Source organism: Quercus robur, chromosome 3, assembly GCF_932294415.1.
Source record: "Quercus robur chromosome 3, dhQueRobu3.1, whole genome shotgun sequence".
Taxonomy (NCBI): domain Eukaryota; kingdom Viridiplantae; phylum Streptophyta; class Magnoliopsida; order Fagales; family Fagaceae; genus Quercus; species Quercus robur.
The window spans coordinates 52,369,744-52,391,426 of NC_065536.1; the positions used below are offsets into that span (position 1 = coordinate 52,369,744).

General features: G+C 41.9%; 1 protein-coding gene across 1 annotated transcript; it reads left to right on the plus strand.

Annotated features, from left to right (window-relative positions):
• The first annotated feature begins 8,783 nt into the window (after positions 1 to 8,783).
• Positions 8,784 to 9,829, plus strand: LOC126719762 (uncharacterized). Its single transcript, XM_050422282.1, has 3 exons — positions 8,784 to 8,931; positions 9,048 to 9,144; positions 9,382 to 9,829. Exons 1-3 carry the CDS (start codon positions 8,784 to 8,786, stop codon positions 9,827 to 9,829), a joined length of 693 nt encoding a protein of 230 aa, XP_050278239.1.
• Positions 9,830 to 21,683: the final 11,854 nt, after the last annotated feature.

A 21,683-nucleotide genomic window follows, 5' to 3' on the forward strand; every position in this document is an offset into this window, starting at 1 on the left:
AAGGGAAGAGAGAATGCAAACACAAGATAACATGCCGATGTGTTATCGAAGAGGAAACCGAAGTACTCAGCGTAAAATCTCTTCCCTCCAAGCGGTAATCGATCCACTAGACAATCAGTTGGGATACATGAGTCAATAAGAGACCATCCAAGCCTAATCTACCCGCACATAAGCCTTCCAAACTCCTACTCCAATAAGGCTTCTTGGAACTGTGTATTGTCTAGCTTTCCGGATCCCGCAATACGCCCAATTGCATCTGCCAAGCCTCACCGGCTTCTTTTGGCAATTCTTCAAAGCTTTCCAAGCTCCAAAACACTTTCTACGCTCTAGATAGGTGTGGATTGTGTTTGGTTACAAATCTCCTCTCAAGGTATGACAATGGGAGAGGGAAGGAGAAGAGGCTAAAATGATTTCTCACTAAGAATGGGTAGCTCTCTCTCTAAAAGATGGGTGTGTGTGTTATATAAAACCTATCTAGGGTTTTTCTCTCTAAATGGCCTCCTCTACATTTGTGAGTAATAAGGGTATATATAGTATGGAAGAAGGGTAAGAAAGTCACACATAAAAATCCTCTAGGCAGAATGTTTCGCGACTATCTCGCGGGAAGGCCTTACCCATGAAACACTCACGTAAATGACAGTCTGGTATGACTCTTCAGCTTCCAGTCATGTGCTCCTCACATGCCCTTTTCGCGGGAACGTGTTATGTGTGCTACAAAGCATGATGGAACATGATATGGACCAAGGCATGACATAAACATAAGAACATGTTATGTGTGTTAAAAGGTCTAAAAAGACTTAACTAGCACGAGTGAATGTAAAAACATGTCGAGTGATCAAGTGTGTGCAGCAAAGGTGCATCTAGTGTGCATGACCAATGCAAGAGCAAGCACTCACGGGGCAAAGTGTATAAAACACACAACCAATTATCAAAACATGATAAACAATGCATGAACATATGAAAATCTTACCTAAATAGATGTTATATTTGCCACAAGGGGCCAACATCCAAAGTAAATTGTCATTTAAAACAAAGCCCAATAAAAAAGATTGACAAAAAATAAGTTTTCCAACTCCCATTTGAGAAAATCCCAATTATGAACATAAAACCCCCCAAAAACATAATCTAAGGATGAAAATCAATGAAAAGTGTTAAAGATTACCTTAGAGATGCTAATAGAATGAAAAACACTTGAATTTAGTTAGGTTTTGATGTAGAAACATTAAACAGGGGTTTGGGAGAGGATGGGAGACGTTTAAAACAAATGACCTATGAAATGCCCTTTAAAAGCTAATCTGAAAATTTTCGCTAGATAGCTTCTGCAAAAATTTTGCTGGTATCTCGCTGGTATTTCGCTGGTAAGCTTTACTCACGAAACAGTCACGAGACAGTCGCGAAACTCTCTGTCCAAAGTTGAAAAACTTGAGAATTGGACCATTTAACTCCCTGCTAAGCTTACACATGAAATAGGTTACGAAAACACTCGGAAAAATTTTTTTTCACACAAAAAAAATTTGAAAAACTTTGAAAAACATGCGTGATACAAATCACTTCCAAAAAAAAGAGAAAAGAACTTTATCTTTTCGGTTTGATCCACATATGGTTGAGCACACACACATCACATTTGAACATGTACAATCACACAAATGAAATAGATATTCATTGAACAATAGACTTATGTGCTATGTGTGTGTATCAAATGTGGAATAGTCCTTAGTCTAGAGTGAAACTTCAATGATCAATTAAATCAAGTCATACACGACTAGTACTAAGTCAAGTGGACTATCTCAATTATAGAAATGAGTATATATGACCTCCCACAAGAAAATGATTACAAATCTTAGAAGCTTTTCATTTGTGATAGGCCAAAAATGAATTGACCCCTTATGATAGATTAATTGAATAATAGGCCAAGTTTATTAATTAATCAAATTAACATGCAAACGCGCGGTAGAACAAACAAATCACCAACTAAACTAAGTATGCAGTGGAAAATAAATTAACAAAGTGGTTTGTTTACGAATGGGGAAAACCAACACAGTAAAAACCCTACCTGGTGATTTTAAGGTCACCACTCTTGAAATTCCACTATTATCACAACAAGCGGTTACAAGTAAAGGAATCCCAGTACCTTATACTAACCTACAGTTGAACCCTTAACCCAATACCCAATTGGACTTGTTCTGTAGTGAAAATTTCTCCTTTTGATGCACGGCTCCCAGTACGTGAATAACCAATTACGTGGATCCCAGTACGTAATTTCAATAACCAACTAGAAAAGGTTGTTGGCCGCAAAGTTCTTCAATTCATCCCAACGATGAAGATCAAAAAGATGCTTGGTCACAAAACCCTACAGCGCACAAACACAGCAACTTCTTCACAAGAATGATGAATTAGGGCAAATTCTATGTCTCTAGTCACAAATTGCTTGAACAAATTTTACTCAACACTTTTGCAACTTGTGAACACTTTGACGACCCTTAAAATAATCCTTTTATATGTCTAAGGTTGTGAGAAAAGAAAGCCTAAAAACATAAACACGGATTGGAGTAAAAACAGAATTGGAATTCTGTTTTTCATAAACCTCGACAGATACCCTATCTGTCGAGATGCTGTCGAGTCATGGGGTCGAACAGCTCTTTTAAGCTTGATAGATGGTTAGCTGTCGAGCTTTAATGACAGGAACTTTTTAGCTTGAATCTTGGACAAACTTGCATGGCTTCAACACTTGATCTTGAAACAAAGTTTCTTGAAGTATTAAACACATCCTAGATCTACCCAAATACAAGTAAAATGCGTTTTGTCAAAGAATTAGCCAATTACATAAAATAGTGACATCTATTCCTAACAAGTGAATCACATATGTCGTAACAATCTCCGCCTTTAGCAATCCATGACAAAACCACAACAAACAAATGAACATATGAGAGAAGTCATAAATCACTTAACTCATATTCATTTGTTGAATACAATAAAATCTATCCTAACACAAACTCTTGAAAAATTTTGCAAGAAGAGAGTTTATGGCAAGTAGACTTTGACAACTTGTATTTCTGAAACACTTTAAACAAAACTCATCAAGGCATTTTTGTGTGAAACCGAAATAATAGATTACATACAAGTAATAAGAACCATGTGTATAAAAAAAGAAAAGAAACAACATATGCAAAAATAGGTGAAACAACATACATCAATATATAAAGAATATAAGTACAATGTATGTCAATAATGGTCACAAGGCCTAAGGTACAAGAATAAATGTATCTAAAGCATAGAAAAAAAAGAAGATACAAGTAATCCTTACTACATCCCTCAATATGCACTCCCCCCCTAACAAAAATATCCTATGCTAACCCTCCCCCTAAGTATGACTACTCTCATAACCAAAACTACTCCCCCTTTTGGTCACGAGTGACAAAGGGTAAGAGTGTCAAGTAGACATCTCGTCATCGCGGGGTGAGCTAGCATCACCATCATCCTCATCATCAGGATCAGCATCATCATCATCATTAGCATCATCAGCATCACTCTCATCCGAAGGGGCCACAGGAGTGGAAGGTATGGTATAACCACCCATCTCAGCCTAGCGTCGAGCAATGCGTCCAACACGAATGTTCACCTGACACAAAGAAAGCAAAACAAAAGGGTTACATTTCACTCTAGATAGGTGTAAGATGCTCTAACAAAGAAAGCAAAAATCGAGCACGAGGCTCTATGATAGAGTTATAGTGAGAGAGTGGGTACAAAACAAAAGTCATCACCATGTTCATGAATCTAGGACCTTTAGCTAAGGCCTTACATGGTGTAAACTAACGAACACCCCAATCAGAAATGCACTCACAGAAAATGGAAATCATCTCATCTTTGGACACAGTCCTCAGACGCTCACAACCGGGGTAATCAGGATGCTCTACCCTCGGAACACGGAGCACATTGGATACCAACTCCGATGTGACAACTGATGTGCAACGAAAATTCGCTAAGTCATCTCCCGTCCATATGCGTCGTCCAAAGGATAGACAAAAGGTAAGTTTTTGCTAACTCGTTCGTCTGTCCTTAAGGACAGACGAGCTCACTATCGTCCGTCTGTCCTTGAGGACGGATGGGCTTTTTAGCATTCGTCCGTCTGTAAAGGACGGACGAGCTTGCCACCATCTCCTCGTCCATTAAGGACAAGGGAGGTTACTACGTCTCCGCCGAATGGAAGAACGAACCGTCGCCAGTCAAGCCCAACCGTTGTGAAATACAAACTTCTATGTCAATTACAGAAGTTACTTCCGAGCCTGTTGGATTCCTCAACTGTAGGAGCGGTTACTAAACAAGTAACCGCTTCTCGCATACTATATAAGCACACACCAATGAAAGAGTAAGGTATTCTGTTCTTGAGAAACTGAGTTTACAGTCCTTCAGTCAGAGACTAACTTCACCATCGGAGGGTTCTTGGCCGGCTTCCACCGGTCTCCTCTGAGTTTTTACTTGTTTTCTCAGGATTCAGTCACAAGTTTACCAAGGCCCGGCATTTTCAGTCCACTGATATCCCAGAGTTCATTAGTTGGCGCCGTCTGTGGGAAAGAATAACGTTTGATTTCCATTGTTGGATTCTGCGATTCCTTTCTTGGACATAAGGGCTGAAATGGTCCGGACAAGGTCAAGGGCTACCAGCCCAGGCCTTCTAGAAAGCAGAGGCGACCGTCAATCGGTGCCTACCGTACAACCGCCTTCTGTCCAACACGTGCAATCCATGGCTGCTACTATGGCAGAATTGACCCGCCAGAACCAGGAGTTGGTTAGAGAACTTAACATGAGGAGGCAGCATCGCGATGAGAACGTTGGAAGACTGGTCCAGAGCCAAGATGAGAGGAATGTCGAGTTTGAAAGCCAGTCAAGGGGTACCCCTTCAAGGAGGGTGCCTCACTTGGAAAGGGAGATGGACCAAATGAGAAGAACTATGGATGAGATGAAGGAAAATATGAAGAGGACCAACCCCATAGAGGACTTGGTTCACAGGACTGACTCCCCATTTGTGCCTCCTATCAATGCTCACCCTTTGCCACCGAAGTTCAAGATGCCTTCCTTAGATTCATATGATGGGACGCGAGATCCATTTGACCACATTGCCACCTTCAAAACTACTATGCATCTTCAAGGGGTTCTGGATGAAATAATGTGCAGAGCTTTCCCCACTACCCTTAAAGGACCTACACGAGTGTGGTTTAGCAAAATACCTCCGAGCACGGTAACGTCCTTCGAAGAATTAAGTAAGTTGTTTGTCAACAACTTCATCGGAGGACAGAGGCACAAGCGTTCCTCGTCTAGTTTGCTGACCATAGAACAAGGGGAGAATGAAAGTTTGCGGTCGTTCATTACGCGGTTCAATAGGGAAGCTTTAGCAGTGGACGAGATGGATGACAAGCTCCTCTTGGCGGCTTTCCACAATGGGGTTCACTCTGATTTGTTCATCCACAAGCTATATGAGCAAGAGCCTCAGACCATGGCCGAACTCGTCCACTCAGCCCAGAATTTTATGAATGCGAAGGATGCTATCATAGCCAAGAAGAGGAAGAGAATTGAGAAAATGGATGCTAACCCCACTCGCCACTCAGAACAAGGTCCTCGTCTTAAGAAAGGACGAACGGAAGACAAAAAGGATCGTGACAGGAAGGCAGGCCCCTCAGCACGAAGTCAGCAGTATACGCCATTGAACATGCCACTTGATCAAGTCCTAATGCAAATCAAGGATGATCCTTCCTTGAAGTGGCCAGAAAAAATGAAGGGAGATCCAAATAAGCGCAATAGAAACAAGTATTGTCGCTTCCATAGAAACCATGGGCATGATACGGACGAATGTTTTGATCTAAAGCAACAGATTGAGAATCTTATAAGGCAGGGGAAGCTAAGAAGTTTCCTAGGACGAGACCACAAGGACGAAAAACTCAAAGGAAAAGCTGAAGAGTCATCACGGCCACCTCTCGGAGAAATCCGAGTTATTGTCGGAAGGAGCTCTACAGTTCAGTCGTCCAAGTCCAGGAAAACATACCTGAAGGTGGTGCAGAGCGTCCAACTCTCTGGACGACCACCTAGAGATAGGGATACGGACGAACAGGCAATCACATTCACCGAAGAAGAAGCTGAAAGAATCCACCATCCTCATGACGATGCTATTGTCATTACCTTGCTCATCGCTGACTACACAACCAGAAGGGTACTCGTTGATAATGGAAGTTCGACAGATATCCTGTATCTTCCAGCTTTTCAGCAGATGAAGTTAGGACGAGACTGTCTTCGTCCGGTGAATTCTCCATTAGTAGGTTTTGGTGGAATGAAGGTGAAACCCGTGGGTACTGTTACATTACCAGTGGTAGTTGGGGCATATCCACAGCAAGTCACCAAGGACGTGAGTTTCCTGGTAGTAGACTATTCGTCCTCCTATAATGCCATAATTGGGAGGCCAACTTTGAATAGTTGGAAAGCAGTTACGTCCACCTATCACCTATCAGTCAAGTTCCCAACAGACTATGGAGTAGGACAAGTGCAAGGAGATCAACTGGCAGCGAGAGAGTGTTACTTGGCTATGTTGGCCACAGACGAGCAAGTGCAGACCATGACTATTGAAGAAAAAAGGGTCATGGTAGAACCTATTGAAGTGTTGGAAGATGTTCCCTTAGACGAAAGGAACCCTGAGAGATGTACCAGGGTGGGGGCAGATCTAGAAGGAGGAATTAAAGAAAACCTTGTCCAGTTTTTGAGGAAGAACATAGATGTGTTTGCTTGGAGTCATGAGGATATGCCTGGAATAGATCCTAATGTCATCACCCATCGCCTGAATGTATGTCCATCCTCGAAGCCAATACGACAAAAGAAAAGGGTGTTTGCTCCTAAGAGAGAAAATGCTATTAAAGACGAGGTTCAAAAATTGATGGCAGCGAAGTTTATCCGAGAGGTGTACTATCCAGATTGGTTGGCCAACGTAGTGATGGTCAAAAAGGCAAACGGCAAGTGGAGGATGTGTGTGGATTTTACTGATCTGAACAAGGCTTGCCCAAAAGATAGTTATCCATTACCACGTATTGATCAGCTGGTGGACTCAACCGCAGGCCATAAACTGCGTAGTTTTATGGACACTTTCTCAGGATACAACCAAATACGAATGGACGAGGTTGACCAGGAGAAGACCTCATTTGTTACTAGTCAGGGCTTGTTCTGTTATGAAGTAATGCCCTTCGGCTTGAAAAATGCTGGAGCAACGTATCAACGACTGGTCAATCACATGTTCCGTTCGCAGATTGGGCGAAATGTCGAAGTGTATGTGGATGATATGTTAGTGAAAAGTTTGGAAGAGTGTAAACATCTAGACGATTTACAAGAAACATTCAACACACTCAGGCGATACAGTATGAAGTTGAACCCCAGCAAATGTGCTTTCGGGGTAGCATCGGGAAAATTTCTTGGATTTATGGTCTCACACAAGGGGATCGAGGCAAACCCGGAAAAGATCAAGGCAATCCTAGAAATGAAGCCTCCGCAGAATATTAAAGAAGTTCAATCTCTCACCGGGCGAGTTGCCGCCCTCAACAGGTTTGTCTCCAAATCTACTGACAAGTGTTTGCCATTTTTCAAGGTTCTAAAGAAAGCATTCGAATGGACGGACGAGTGCCAAAGAGCCTTCCAAGATTTGAAGACGTATCTTGTCACGCCCCCGTTGCTAAGTCCGTCCGTGGTAGGAGAGGAACTGTTTTTATACCTGGCGGTGACCCCGCATGCTGTGAGCTCAGCACTGATAAGAGAGGAAGCAAAAATGCAAAAGCCAGTGTACTACACCAGTAGGGCATTGAGGGGGGCGGAAGGGCGATATCCGCTAATAGAAAAGCTGGCCTTCGCGCTCATCACGGCTTCTAGGAAGTTAAGACACTACTTCCAAGTCCATGTAATCAATGTTATGACAGATCACCCACTTAAGAAAGCTATGAACAAGTTGGAAGCCGCAGGACGTCTGATCCAATGGGCAGTCGAACTCAGTGAGTTTGATATTCGGTACCGACCAAGACACGCAATTAAGGCTCAAGCCCTGGCAGATTTTATTGCGGAGTTCACACCAAGATGCGATGATGAAGTGCAGGAGGATAAAAGGTGGGTGGTCCATGTAGATGGCTCGTCCACACAGCATGCAGGAGGAGTAGGGGTGGTTTTGCAATCCCCTGAAGGAGACAAGTTGAAGCATAGAGTCCATCTGCAATATCGACCAACTAACAATGAGGTGGAGTATGAAGCTCTGCTTAAAGGGCTAGAATTGGCTAAGTCTGTAGAAGCGGAGTCAGTTCTCGTCCTGGGAGACTCTTCATTGGTAATGGGCCAAATAAATGGGACATATGAGGCGAAAGAAGAACGAATGAAAAAGTACTTGGAGAGGGTATTACAGCTTGTGAAATAATTCAAGAAAGCTAACTTCATTCAAATCCCGAGGGAAGAGAATGCGGAAGCAGATACCTTAGCGAAGGAAGCCTCAGCAACCGGAACAACCGACGAGTATGATGAAATTCAGTACGTCCCGAGTGTAGATCTCCCGGAAGTGCAGTAAATAGGGAATGAAGAAAATTGGATGACCCCAATCGTCTCGTATCTAAAGGACGGGAGACTTCCGGAAGCAAGAGACGAAGCTAAAAAACTCAGGATAAAAGCAGCCAGGTACGTCCTTATGGACGAAGTTCTTTATAAGAGGGGCTTTTCTCAACCTTATCTTAGGTGTCTGGCCCCAGAGGAGGCGAACTATGTGCTGAGGGAAGTTCATGAAGGGGCTTGTGGAAACCATTCGGGAGCCAGAACGCTCATCCACAAAGTCGTCCGTGCAGGGTACTATTGGCCAACTTTCTAAGCGGATGCAAAAGCTTATGTCAAGGCATGTGACAAATGCCAACGATTCAGCAATATCCCCAGGTAACCATCAGAGTATCTCACCCCAATGATGGCCCCGTGGCCCTTTGCTCAATGGGGCCTAGACATCCTGGGTCCTTTCCCACTTGGAACTAGACAGATGAAATTTTTGGTGGTAGGAATTGACTACTTCACGAAGTGGGTGGAAGCAGAACCATTGGCAAGCATTACCCAGCAGAATGTAAAGAACTTCGTCTGGAAAAATATATTATGCAGGTTTGGAGTACCCAAGGTACTAGTATCCGACAATGGGCGGCAATTTGACAATACCCTTTTCAGGGACTTTTGTCAACACTTCGGAATCCACAATCACTACTCCTCTCCCGCCCATCCACAAGCAAACGGTCAGGCTGAGGTTACAAACCGATCCTTGTTGAAAATCATCAAGACTCGTCTTGAGGGGGCAAAGGGAATATGCCCAGATTAGTTACCTGGTGTCCTATGGGCATACAGGACGACAGTGAGGACCCCTACAGGGGAAACCCCTTTTAACCTAGCCTATGGGAGCGAAGCAGTTATACCTGCGGAAGTGCACATGGCCACTCATAGGGTGACATCATATCATGGCAAGGATAATGAGGAGCAACTCCGTCTGAACCTCGATCTTATAGACGAGGTGAGGACAGAAGCAGAGCACAAAGCAGCGAAGTACAAGAACCTCATGGCTAGGCAATATGATGCAATGGTGAAACCAAGGCGCTTTAACATAGGAGATCTCATCCTGAGAAAGGTCTCCTTGGCAACCAAAAATCCAGCTCATGGGAAACTAAGCCCCAATTGGGAGGGACTCTACAGAGTCATCAACTTTAAAAGGCAAGGATCCTATTATTTGGAGGCCCTGGAGGGGAGAAAGCTAGAACATCCTTGGAACGTGGAGCACCTGAGGAAGTACTACCAGTAAGAATGAGCCAGAATGAGTATCACTGTGGACGAGCTTGGAGCTTGCTACTCTTTATATTCTACTTATGTTTAATTATATGTTTGATACTATTGCTTTGCTATTTATGTTGTGGTTTTTTATCATGATTCTGGACGAAGCTATGAAGTTAACTAAATAAAAGGCACAAGCATGTATGTGCCCTATCTGTAAATGATATGTGTAATGTACAAAATGTTTTGTGTGAAATTCGAACTCCATGCTACTCTTGTTCAAAGCTAACCTACAAGGTGGCTAGGAACGAAATATTTTAACTGTCAATGAGACGAATAAATTCTCTGGACGCGGAGATGTAACGTCTAAAGCTTTCCTAAAGGAAAAGCAAGATCAAGGCACCCCATCCTAATCAAAGGACGAGGTAGACCCTATAATAAGCCCAGAATATTCGTCCATAAGGGTAAAGCAAAGATGAGGTACCCTCGTCCAGGACAAAGGACGAGGGAGAACCCAACTTGGCAAACTCGTTTGTACAAGGCAAAATGTGCGTCCAAGCCTTAAAACAATTAGGACAAAGGACGAGGCATAATGCACATCCAGGCCCTAAACAATAAGGCCCATAGACGAGGTTTTTAGACAGCCCCGTACATGGACGAGCAAGGTACGTAAATCTGTGGACGGTTAGGGTACATGAAAGAAATTTTACTCTAAGGACGAGAAATAACCATTGAAGTTTTAATAGATGGTTTAAACACACCAAACATGGACGAGTAAAGTATGAATGCATGCATACGAAATGAAAAATCTCGTCCATACATAAAAGAAATAAAATCCACCAACTGTTTGAAGGGCGGACAACCAACGTCCAAATACCCTTGCAAAAAACTAGTTTCAATACCTCGTCCTAAAAACTTTGGACGAGTTTAGTGTACTTGAATTACATCAAAAGATCCCAAAACAAAGGATCAGAGAAAAAAAGAAAACTTGTTCTTAAGCAGGAGGGGCAATGGGTGGCTGGGTAGAGGCATCGTCTTCAATATTGACGTCCTCAGAGCTGGTTTGGAGAAGAGAGCTAGTAGCAGCGTTCAGATTAAGTTTGATAGAGCTGAAGTCCACCTCAGGGAAGTGTTCAACAGCGTCCATCCTAAAATCTTCAAAACCCGCTGCATAGTTGCGGTCCAGTAAGTCTGTGAATTCCTTGGACGCTTTGAACTCCGCAATGGCATCGTCCTTAGCCTTGGAGAGGGAAGTACTCAGCTCGTCATTCTTCGCTTGAAGGTGGTCAAGACGAGAATCTTTCTCCACCACAGCGGCCTTCAACTCTGCGATCAAATTTAGCTGCTCCGCTTCCTTCTCCTTAGCCTCAGCAGCAACTCCAGCCCATTTCTTACTCTCGTCCCTCATGCTTTTTATGGTCGTCCCTAGCAAAATCCTCGTCTTGTCCAACTCTGTGGCTTGCCTAGACGCTGCGATGAACTTGGACATGGCCTGCAAAAGAAAAATGCTTGGTTAAGATGCCCAAAAGATAGTGAAATAATAAAGGCAAGACGAAAGGAATTTACCTTAAAAAGATCATGAACACCAGAATGTTCAAAATCTTTTAAAGACATGTCATAACAAGCATGTATGTCCTCGTCCTTCACAGCTTCTTGGAAACGTTGCCAAGCCAAATCTTCGTTTTCAACTATGTTCAAAGACACCCGAGACGGGGGTTGAGACGAGGTAGATGTAGTCGTCCTAGGAGGGGTCTTGGACAAGGTCGTCTCCACAGGTGGAGATACGTCCACATCAATTGTTTGGACGGAGAGACTGGGCTGAGGCAGGATCGGCTTGACCACCTTAGACGATGACTGTTTCACTCTTTTGTCACGGCGGCTGGGAAGGCTCCCTAAGTCCAAATTCCTTGGTAGGGACTTCCTTTTGTCCCCAGCAGACGGACGAGTCTGAGGTACAGTGTCAGGACGAGCGTCCCCAGCCTCAGGACGATCCCCCTCGCCCACAACCTCTTTTCCCTTGTTACCTTTCATTGTTGCCATTCCTAAAAAAAAAAAAAAAAAAAAAAAAAAAAAAAAAAAAAAAAAGAAAAAGAAAGGGTTTTTTTTTAGTGCTAACATGAAAAGAAAGGGTAAAAGACGTCCAGAGTTAGAGGCTTACTTCTCCTTACTATTATCTCGTGCGCGAGTGCTTCGTCAGAAGGATTAGGACCAAGTCCCCACTTGGCAAGTCGTCTAAGCGTCACTAGGGAGTGGAAACTCCTATCTGCGTATAGACGAGCTCTGTGGACGCGATCACGGTGAAACTTGCTAAGGGAAGGACGCCCAACAGCTGTAAAGGAGTGAGTTAGAATACAAAAAATAATAATAATAACTTAAAAAAAAAAAAAAAAAAAAAAAAAAAAAAAAAAAAACTTACCCTGAGGATGAAGGTTCCCTAGGTCCCCAGTATAACGACCAAAAGTGTCCCGTCCAACGTCTGAAGGGTTTCCAGCCCAATTCCCGGAGACGAAGAAAAACTTCGTCTTCCACTTTCTGTCAGACGAGGGTAGGGACCTAATCATTCTACAATCTTTGCCCCTGGAAGTAAACTGGTAAAAGCCAAGGGATTGATGAATTTCGGAGGGTTTATAACAATAGAGGAACTCGTCCACTGTAAGAGGACGGTCCCCCCCAAACACCTCTCTCCATAGGACTTGCATAGAGATGACCAATCTCCATGCGTTAGGATTAAACTGACATACCCCCAAACCTAACCTAACTAGTAATTCCCTAATGAAAGCGTTTAAAGGAAATCTCAAACCCCCTAAAAGATAGGCCTCATAGACACCTATCCCAAAACGAGGATCACAACACCATTCTCCACGGACGGGTAACCTAGGGTTAAGCTCGTCTGGGATCTAGTACCATGCCCTCATATTATCTAACCTTTGTTCGTCTGTTTTAGAAGGTATGTCTATTGCACAGCTAAATACAGTAACTTCCTCCTCGTCCAAAGGGATAGACGGAGGGACGGACGAGGAAACCCTGGACGAGGTAACTGCCTGGGACCCTGAGGCCTTCCTAATTTCTTGTTGTATAGCCTCTAAGGGAAACCCAGGGACGCCGGAAACGTATTCCTCGTCCGTAGAGTTCCCCCCGTCACTACTACTAGAACCACTAGAACTAGTACTGGACACAGATTGGTACTCGTCTATGGCCTTTTCTAGACTGTCGCTAGACGACGTTTTTTTTTTAGAAAAGATCAAAAAACCTAAAAGACAAGAGAAGAGGGAATACCTGGCTCTAAGACGAATGAAGGCTACGGACGCGAGGAAATTCCTAGACGAGGAATGTCAAAGAACGAAAATCTTAGAAATGTAGAGGGCAACGGAGGAATTCCCCTATTTATAGGAAATTGACCTGGGCATACAAAACGACACAACCAATCAGGAAATGACACGTGGCACTCATCTCAAAAAATGAAGCGACGAAACTCATCACCAATGAGAACGTGACACGTGGCATCTCGACATATGGGCTTTCTAGGTACAACGCCTGGTTGTTCGTCTCCTTAGACGACCCATATGAACGAGGGGGCAACTGATGTGCAACGAAAATTCGCTAAGCCATCTCCCGTCCATATGCGTCGTCCAAAGGATAGACAAGAGGTAAGTCTTTGCTAACTCGTCCGTCTGTCCTTAAGGACAGACGAGCTCACTATCGTCCGTCTGTCCTTGAGGACGAACGGGCTTTTTAGCATTCGTCCGTCTGTAAAGGACGGACGAGCTTGCCACCATCTCCTCGTCCATTAAGGACAAGGGAGGTTACTACGTCTCTGCCGAGTGGAAGAACGAACCGTCGCCAGTCAAGCCCAACCGTTGTGAAATACAAACTTCTACGTCAGTTACGGAAGTTACTTCCGAGCCTGTTGGATTCCTCAACTGTAGGAGCGGTTACTAAACAAGTAACCACTTCGCGCATACTATATAAGCACACACCAATGAAAGAGTAAGGTATTCTTTTCTTGAGAAACTGAGTTTACATTCCTTCAGTCAGAGACTAACTTCACCATCAGAGGGCTCTTGGCCGGCTTCCATCGGTCTCCTCTGAGTTTTTACTTGTTTTCTCAGGATTCAGTCGCAAGTTTACCAAGGCTCGACATTTTCAGTCCACTGATATCCCAGAGTTCATCAATAACAATACGCGTACCTCGAATGCAAGTATGAAAGAGAGGTATTGAAGAATCAATTCTATGCATGTTGGAGTAAAATTCCTGGATCAACATTGAAGGACATGTGACCAGGATGTCACACAATGACTCCCAACCCCGACTTTGAATGACATCGGGTAGATCAGTGTCGGCGAAGTCCTCCAAAATGACTCAGCATTCTGAATGAACACCTCATCAAGAAAAGTTCTCCGAGAAGTCCTTTCGGGCATCCTCATCATGGAACCGGATAGAAAAAGGTGTAGGATATGAAGATGAAGTGGAGGCCCTAGAACGCAAAAGTTTTTGGGACGAAGCAGACTTACGTTTTAGGGCCATTGACACACTAACGTAAACAAGAGAGAGAGGGGGAAGAAAGAGACAATCAGAAAAAGCTTCAAACAGTTCAAATATATAGAAATATACTGAATGTAGGGTACGTATGCATGAAAATGCATAAGCATGTGACGTGGAAAGTAAAAAGCATTATGGGCTCAGCCCAATCCAAACCTACCAGCACACAATCAGTTTAACATATATAACACACATCTAAATGCATGAAAATATAGTTATAATGCATGAGTGATGCAATGCAAGAGGTTAAAAGATCATTTAAACAAAAACTCCAAAAATTTTCAAAAACCCCAAAACCTAGGTCTAAATGCATGAAATGCATGAATAATGAGAGAAAAAGAGATCATACCAAGTGATTTCAAGCAAGGAAAGGCGGAAAATCACGTGGATTGAAGGTTTTGAGAGAAAAGAGAGTGTTTGGGAGGTGAATAGGTGCAGATAGATCGAGAAAATAAGGATTGGATTGCGCTGAAACCTATTTATAGGTATTCAGTAATTCTCGACAAATAAAGGTGTCGAAAGGTATTGAGACAAGTGTTGAGATAGGTGTCGAGGAAACAAGGCGTCGACAGATGAAGCTATCAAGGAGCTATCGAGGGACAATTCAACGAAAGCTAAAAAGAAGCTCGATCGATCCACCAGCTGTCAAGAAGCTATCGAGGGTCCAGGAACTTTCTCGATTGATCCACCAGCTGTCGAGATAGCTATCGAGATTGCGATAAGAAATAGCTTAAGATCTCGACAGATAGGCCAGGTGTCGAGAAGGTGTCGAGGTTGCTTAAATACAGTTTTTCAAGAAGGGAAAAACACAGATGTAAGGTTGAATTTTATCAACCATCTTGTTGGCTTTATTCCGTGCCAAATTTGCTTGTATTTTAGCAATTAGTAACCCTGTATTTAGGTGGGAATCATGTAAGGGTCGTGAGTGAGAGAGTGTGAAGAAATGCTTAAGATTGTGCAAAGATGCAGAGACTCACAGCTGGAACTCGTGGGTGACTCACAGCTGGAACTCGTGGGTGACTCGCAACTGGCAAGCCGCCAAAGCTGGCACACGTGTGAAGCATGCAGGGGAGCTGAAGAGTCATGTCAACTGTTGCACTATAGGACAAAAGTCCTAGGCTAGCCAGGCCGTTAACTCGTGGCTTGAACTTGCGACTCAGCCCAGTCGCGAGGCTAAGTCGCCAGACCACCCTGTTTGGGAAAAACTGACTCTTCGCATTCCTTTCTCACCCTACTATATATAGACCCTTATACCCACGATATTTAGAGATCTTCCAAAAAGAATTTTGAGAGAGCAACCTTAGAGAAAAACAAGATTGATTCATCCACAATCTTCACATAGAGACTCTTTAAATTCCTCTACTCTTTTCCTCTCCATTGTTACATCCTTGAGAGGTACATTACCAAAACCTTTTCTCACCATACCCATATCTGTGAGAAGGCCATTTGGTGTTTGGGAAGCAATTAAGAAGGGACCAATTTCATATTGGTTGATGCTATGGTCAAGTAGCGGAATCCGGTAAGCTAAATAAGAAATAGGTTTGGCGTAACCTCGTTGGAGTAGAAGCTTGGAGGGCTTAAGTACATTGGATAGATTAGGCTTGGAAGGTCTTTTGCTGTTCATGCATCCCAACTACATTCTTTAGTGGATTTTTTACCGCTTGGAGGGCGGCGGAGAGGTTTTACGCAGAGAGCTTCAGTTTCCTCTTCAATAACACATCATTGTGTTGTCCTTCTATTTGCATTTCTCTTCCCTTAATCTTTACCATTTAATTTCTACTGTGGATGTGATTTTGTTTACTTTAGATTGTTTATCAATTCTGTATTAAGCTTATGCTCATATTCTGCACATTAATTGTTTAATATTAAGTTTGAATTGGTAATTTGTTAATTGGGGGTCTAAACGTTCATAGTGTTTTATACACTAATTGAACTTTCAATAGATATGAATGCAATCAAGCATGCAACTCAACCAATGAATGTTGTGTGTGAAAAACATCGCAAGATTGCATAAGTGTATACATGTTATGATGATTTGAGATATGAGAAAATCACTTTTAACTCACACACAATCATAACTATTTGATGGGGACTATCACCTTCGAGGTACATCTTATAACTCCCACATCTCCTAGAATATACGCTTGTAATCATATTTAAAGCATTTTTATCTTTTTGCTTTTTATTTTTCTTTGTATATTTTTCTTTTTAAGCAAATCACGCATGGGCATATAAGAGAGAGAAAGAAATACCCAACGATGTTAAGCATTTGACATTCCAATTTTGCTGTGCTGAAGCACACAAATGTCATTTCATGATTGGCGGGCAACGGTAGTGAGATGGTTATTTATGCCTTTCTCTTAAGATTTTCTAGTCCTTCCTGTCAAAAAGAGTGATACGAGTATTAAGTACAAGAGATCACTTAACCTTACTCATCACAAACACGAGCCACAAAGCCTACTTGCTTAGTTGTGCATAGAGATGCTCATCTAAGCTATAAGAGATACAAATTTTAGAAATTTTTTTTTCAATGGCCATCCATGGTACACAAGTACTGAAAGCTCGAAATGTGTGAAAACACAAGAGCTTGTTTAGACCCCCAATTCAAATTACAGATTGGTTGATTTTACACTAACTTATTACTAATTGCGGAATAGTGTAAACACAAGCAAGTAAACACGAGAGCTACTCTAATCCATATTTAAAGCAACATAGCAGTAAAATGAAATGAACAAGAGTAGGGAAAAGAGATACAAACACAGATAACACCGAGATGTTTTATCGAAGAGGAAACCAAAGGCCTCGGCGAAAAACCTCTCCGCCACCCTCCAAGCGGTAATCGATCCACTAGACAATCAGTTGGGATACATGGGTAAGCAAGAGACCCTCCAAGCCTAATCTACCCTCTGTACCTAAGCCCTCCAAGCTCCTACTCCAACAAGGCTTCTCGGAACTATGTTTTATCTAGCTCTCCGGATCCCGCAACAAGCTCCATGTTGCATCTGCCATCCTTGGCTTCTTCCAATATTTCCCAGCAGCACCAAAACCTCATTGGACACTCTCAAAAGGTGTGGTAAGTGTTTGGGCTACTGACCTCTCAATGGTATGGAAATGGAGAGGTAGGAGATGAGGAAATTCCACAAACAAATGTGTGGAGAATTGTTGGTATAACAATTTCTAACTCTCAAGTGTTTTAGCTAGGGTTTTCTCTCTGAAGCTTTCCTTCACAATTGTGGGTAATATGGGTATATATAGTGAGGGTACAGAAAGTGTGTATCAGACAGTACAGACTGGCATAACAAAATGTCTCGCGGGAAGGCCTTACCCGCGAGATACTCGCGAGACACAGCTATCTCCATCTGTACAGATTCTTCGCATTCTAGTCATGTGCAAGGCACATACTTCAATTCGCGGGAAGATTAGTCGCGAGACACCCCCAAGAAGTCTTCTGGCTTCACTTGCTTGAGTCTTCACACTCTCTCTCTCTAACACACAACCCTTACAATCACATCCCATAATAAATACAGGGTACAGAAGATTGAATATAATTACAATCAAATTTGGCACGGAATAAAAGCCAACAAAATACAAATTTGTAAATCACAACTTTACAAGTACCAATGTACACACAACACACACTATCTTTGTATTTTTCTGATTTTTCAATTTTTTATTTTTATTTATATATGAAAAAAAATAAACAAAACTGAAAACAAACAAAAACATGTTAAACAATGCAAAGCATAAAACTAGACCGACTCAAAACTTGAAAGCAAAAACACAAGTAATGCACACATAAAAACAAGAAGGGAGAAAGAGAAAAGTGATAGAATCAATTGGAGCCCTTTTCCTTCCATGCCTTAGAAGAACCTTTCCTTTGAGTGAACCCTTGAACTGACGGTGAAGGGGAAGAATTGAAACCGTTCAAGTTCGAAAGGAACATAAGGGCTTTGAGAAGATCTCCAAAAGGAACAAGAGAGGATTGAAGCTGATTCTGGCTTCCAAATGCTATCATGTCGTTGCTCTATTGAGTGGCTAACCATTTATAGCAATTTGGTTGAGTATGACTGGCAACTCCACAATAATGACAGAGATGCTGCTTCTTTTGTTTAGGCTTTTGAAAGTTAGCCTTCTTAGCCCTAGGGTTTTTAGCTTCCTTCTTATCTTGCTTAGGGAGTGCTTCTAAGATAGATTTACCTTTGTCTATGTTCTCACTAGCTAAATCAGTTTTAACATCATTGTTCTCAATTTCAACATTATTATTATGAGGAACAAAAACAGTAGTACTAGTAGAAGCAATATTAGAAGAAGAGAGACCATACCCTAAACTTATTCAATCAGAAGCAGATTTTTGAAGACTGAGCATTTCATTAAGCTTTGCACTTGAAGTCCTCTCCAATTGAGCTCTGACTTAAAACAGCTCCGCTTCAAGCTTTTTGGTCCTCTCAGCCAAGAAATTGTTCTCGAACCTCAGTGCTTCAATAGTTTGATTAGCTTCATCAAACTTTGTGGAAAGCTCTTCATGATCAAGTTCCACATCACTGAGCCTCTTGGTGGTCAGCCTATAAAGTTTCTCATGTTTCTGAAAAAGCTTGTATAATTTCTCATAGGCTGTATGGATATCATCTTGATCATCCATCTTCTCAAACTTAGAATCCACCAATTCCTCTTCTTCATTCACATCTTCAACAATCCCTTCTGTAGGATTGATAGTGGCAGTGAAGGCATTCAGGATTCTGTCATCCTCATTGTTGGAATCATCCTCAGGCTCGGTGTTGCTCAAAGTAGCAGCAAGTGCCTTGCTCTTCCCAATGCTCTTGAGATATGTAGGACATTCCTGTTTCATGTGAACAAATCCTTGACACCCAAAGCACTTAGGTCTTGCGGGAACAGTGTACTGATCACCATCCCTAGCATCCTTCTTCGCTTTGTCTTGGCTCTTGAACTAAGAAGAACTGGATTGCCTACTTCAATCTTTGTAGCATCCTTCTTCATGAACTTCTTGAATTTCCTGGTGATGTAGGACTTCATCTTAGAATCTTCATCGTCAGAAGACTTATTTGTGTCACTGCTCTTGGCCTTCAGTGCCATGCTCTTGCCTTTATCCGATTTGCCAAATTTAGTTAACCCTAGGTCGTAGGTCTATAGATTGCCAACCAGCTCTGTCAAAGGAATCTCGTCAATATCCTTTGATTCCTCGATCGCCTTGTTCTTTCCATGGAATCTCTCGAGTAGAGATTTGAGCACTTTTCTCACAATCTTGGGTTCAGGAATGGTTTCCCCAAGATTGAAGGTTGAGTTCACTATGTCCTTAAGCTTGGCATAGAACTCATCGAACGACTCATCCTCCTTGTGATAGGCCAAAAACGAATTGACCCCTTGTGATAGATTAATTGATTAATTAGCCAAGTTTATTAATTAATCAAATTAACATGCAAATGCGTGGTAGCACAAACAAATCACCAATTAAACTAAGTATGCAATGGAAAATAAATTTACACTGTGATTTGTTTACGAATGGAGAAAAGCAACACGGCAAAAACCCCACCAGGTGATTTTAAGGTCACTACTCCCTATTATCACAACAAGCGGTTACAAGTAAAGGAATCCCAGTACCTTATACCAACTTACAGTTGAACCCTTACCCCAATACCTAATTGAACTTGTTCTGTAGTGACAATTTCTCACTTTGATGCACATCTCCCAGTACATGACTAACCAATTGCGCAGATCCCAATATGCGACTTCAGTCACCAACTAGAAAAGGTTGTTGGCCACAAAATCATTCAGTTCATCACAATAATGAAGATCAGGAAGATGCTTGGTCACAAAACCCTACGATGCACAAACACAACAACTTCTTCACAAGAATGATGAACTAGGGCAAATTCTGTGTCTCCAGTCACAAATTGCTTGAACAAACTTTTCTCAACACTTTTGCAACTTGTGAACACTTTGACGACCCTTAAAATAATCTTTTTATATGTCTAGTGTTATGAGAAAAGAAATCCCAAACAGATAAACACAGATTGGAGTCAAAACAAAACTGAAATTCTATTTTTCATAAACCTAGAAAGATACCCTATCTGTCGAGATGTTGTTGAGCCACTGGGCTGAACAGGTCTTTTAAGCTCGATAGATGGCTAGCTGTTGAGCTTTAATGATAGACACTTTTCAGCTTGAATCTTGGACAGACTTGCATGGCTTCAACACTTGATCTTGAAATAAAGTTTCTTGAAGTATTAAACACATCCTAGATCTACCCAAATACAAGTAAAGTAAGTTTTGTCAAAGGATTAGCCAGTTACATAAAATAGTGACATATGTTCCTAACAAGTGAATCACATATGCCCTAACAATTTGGCTTCTGCATAAATCATGACAGTTGATCCCTTTTTGAACAATACATCTCATTTTTTAGATCGGTGCTTGAAATTTTTTATATTTTGTAAAGTTGTGATTTACAACTATATTTTATGTTGGCTTTATTCCATGAAAAAAAGTGTTGTAATTGCTCTAATTTTGTTCCTTATATTTTGTGGGATTTTATTGCATCGGGTTTAGTATTACATTGGTGAAGACTCAAGCTTAAATAAAGAATCAGTGAATTTCGTGAGAAGCTCGCGAGAAACTAAGCCGCGAAAGAGCATGTGAGGAGCACATAACTGGAAGCTGAAAAGTCGTGCCACGCTGTCGTTTTCATGAGTATCTCGCAGGTAAGGCCTTCCTGCGAGACAGTCACGAAACATTCTGCTTGGAGGATTTTTATGTGTGAATTCCTTACCCTTCACCCATACTATATATACGCTCATTACCCACAAATGTAAGTGAGGCCATTCAAAGAGAAAAACCCTAGATAGGTTTTCTATAACACACACACCCATCTTTTTGAGAGAGAGCTACCAACCTTCGGTTTCCTCTTCGATAACACGTCTCAGTGTTATCTGTGTTTGCATCTCTCTTCCCTACTCTTGTTCATTTCATTTTACCGTTATGTTGCTTTAAATATGGATTAGAGTAGCTCTTGTGTTTGTATGCTTGTGTTTACACTATTCCGCACTTAGTATTAAATTAGTGTAAAATCAACCAAGCCGTAATTTGAATTGGGGGTCTAAACAAGCTCTTGTGTTTTCAACACATTTTCAAACTTTCAATTGGTATCAGAGCGGGTACACTTGTTTTGGTTTCATTACCTAAGTGTGATCCTTGACCCCTTGTGTGTTTTGCCATGGATAATGCTTTGTATGCTTCTATGGTTGTTGATGATTGTAGCATGCCATGTGTTTTTGAAAATGCCTCTATGAGTGTTTATCCTCATGATTGTGATGTCATATTACATGAATCT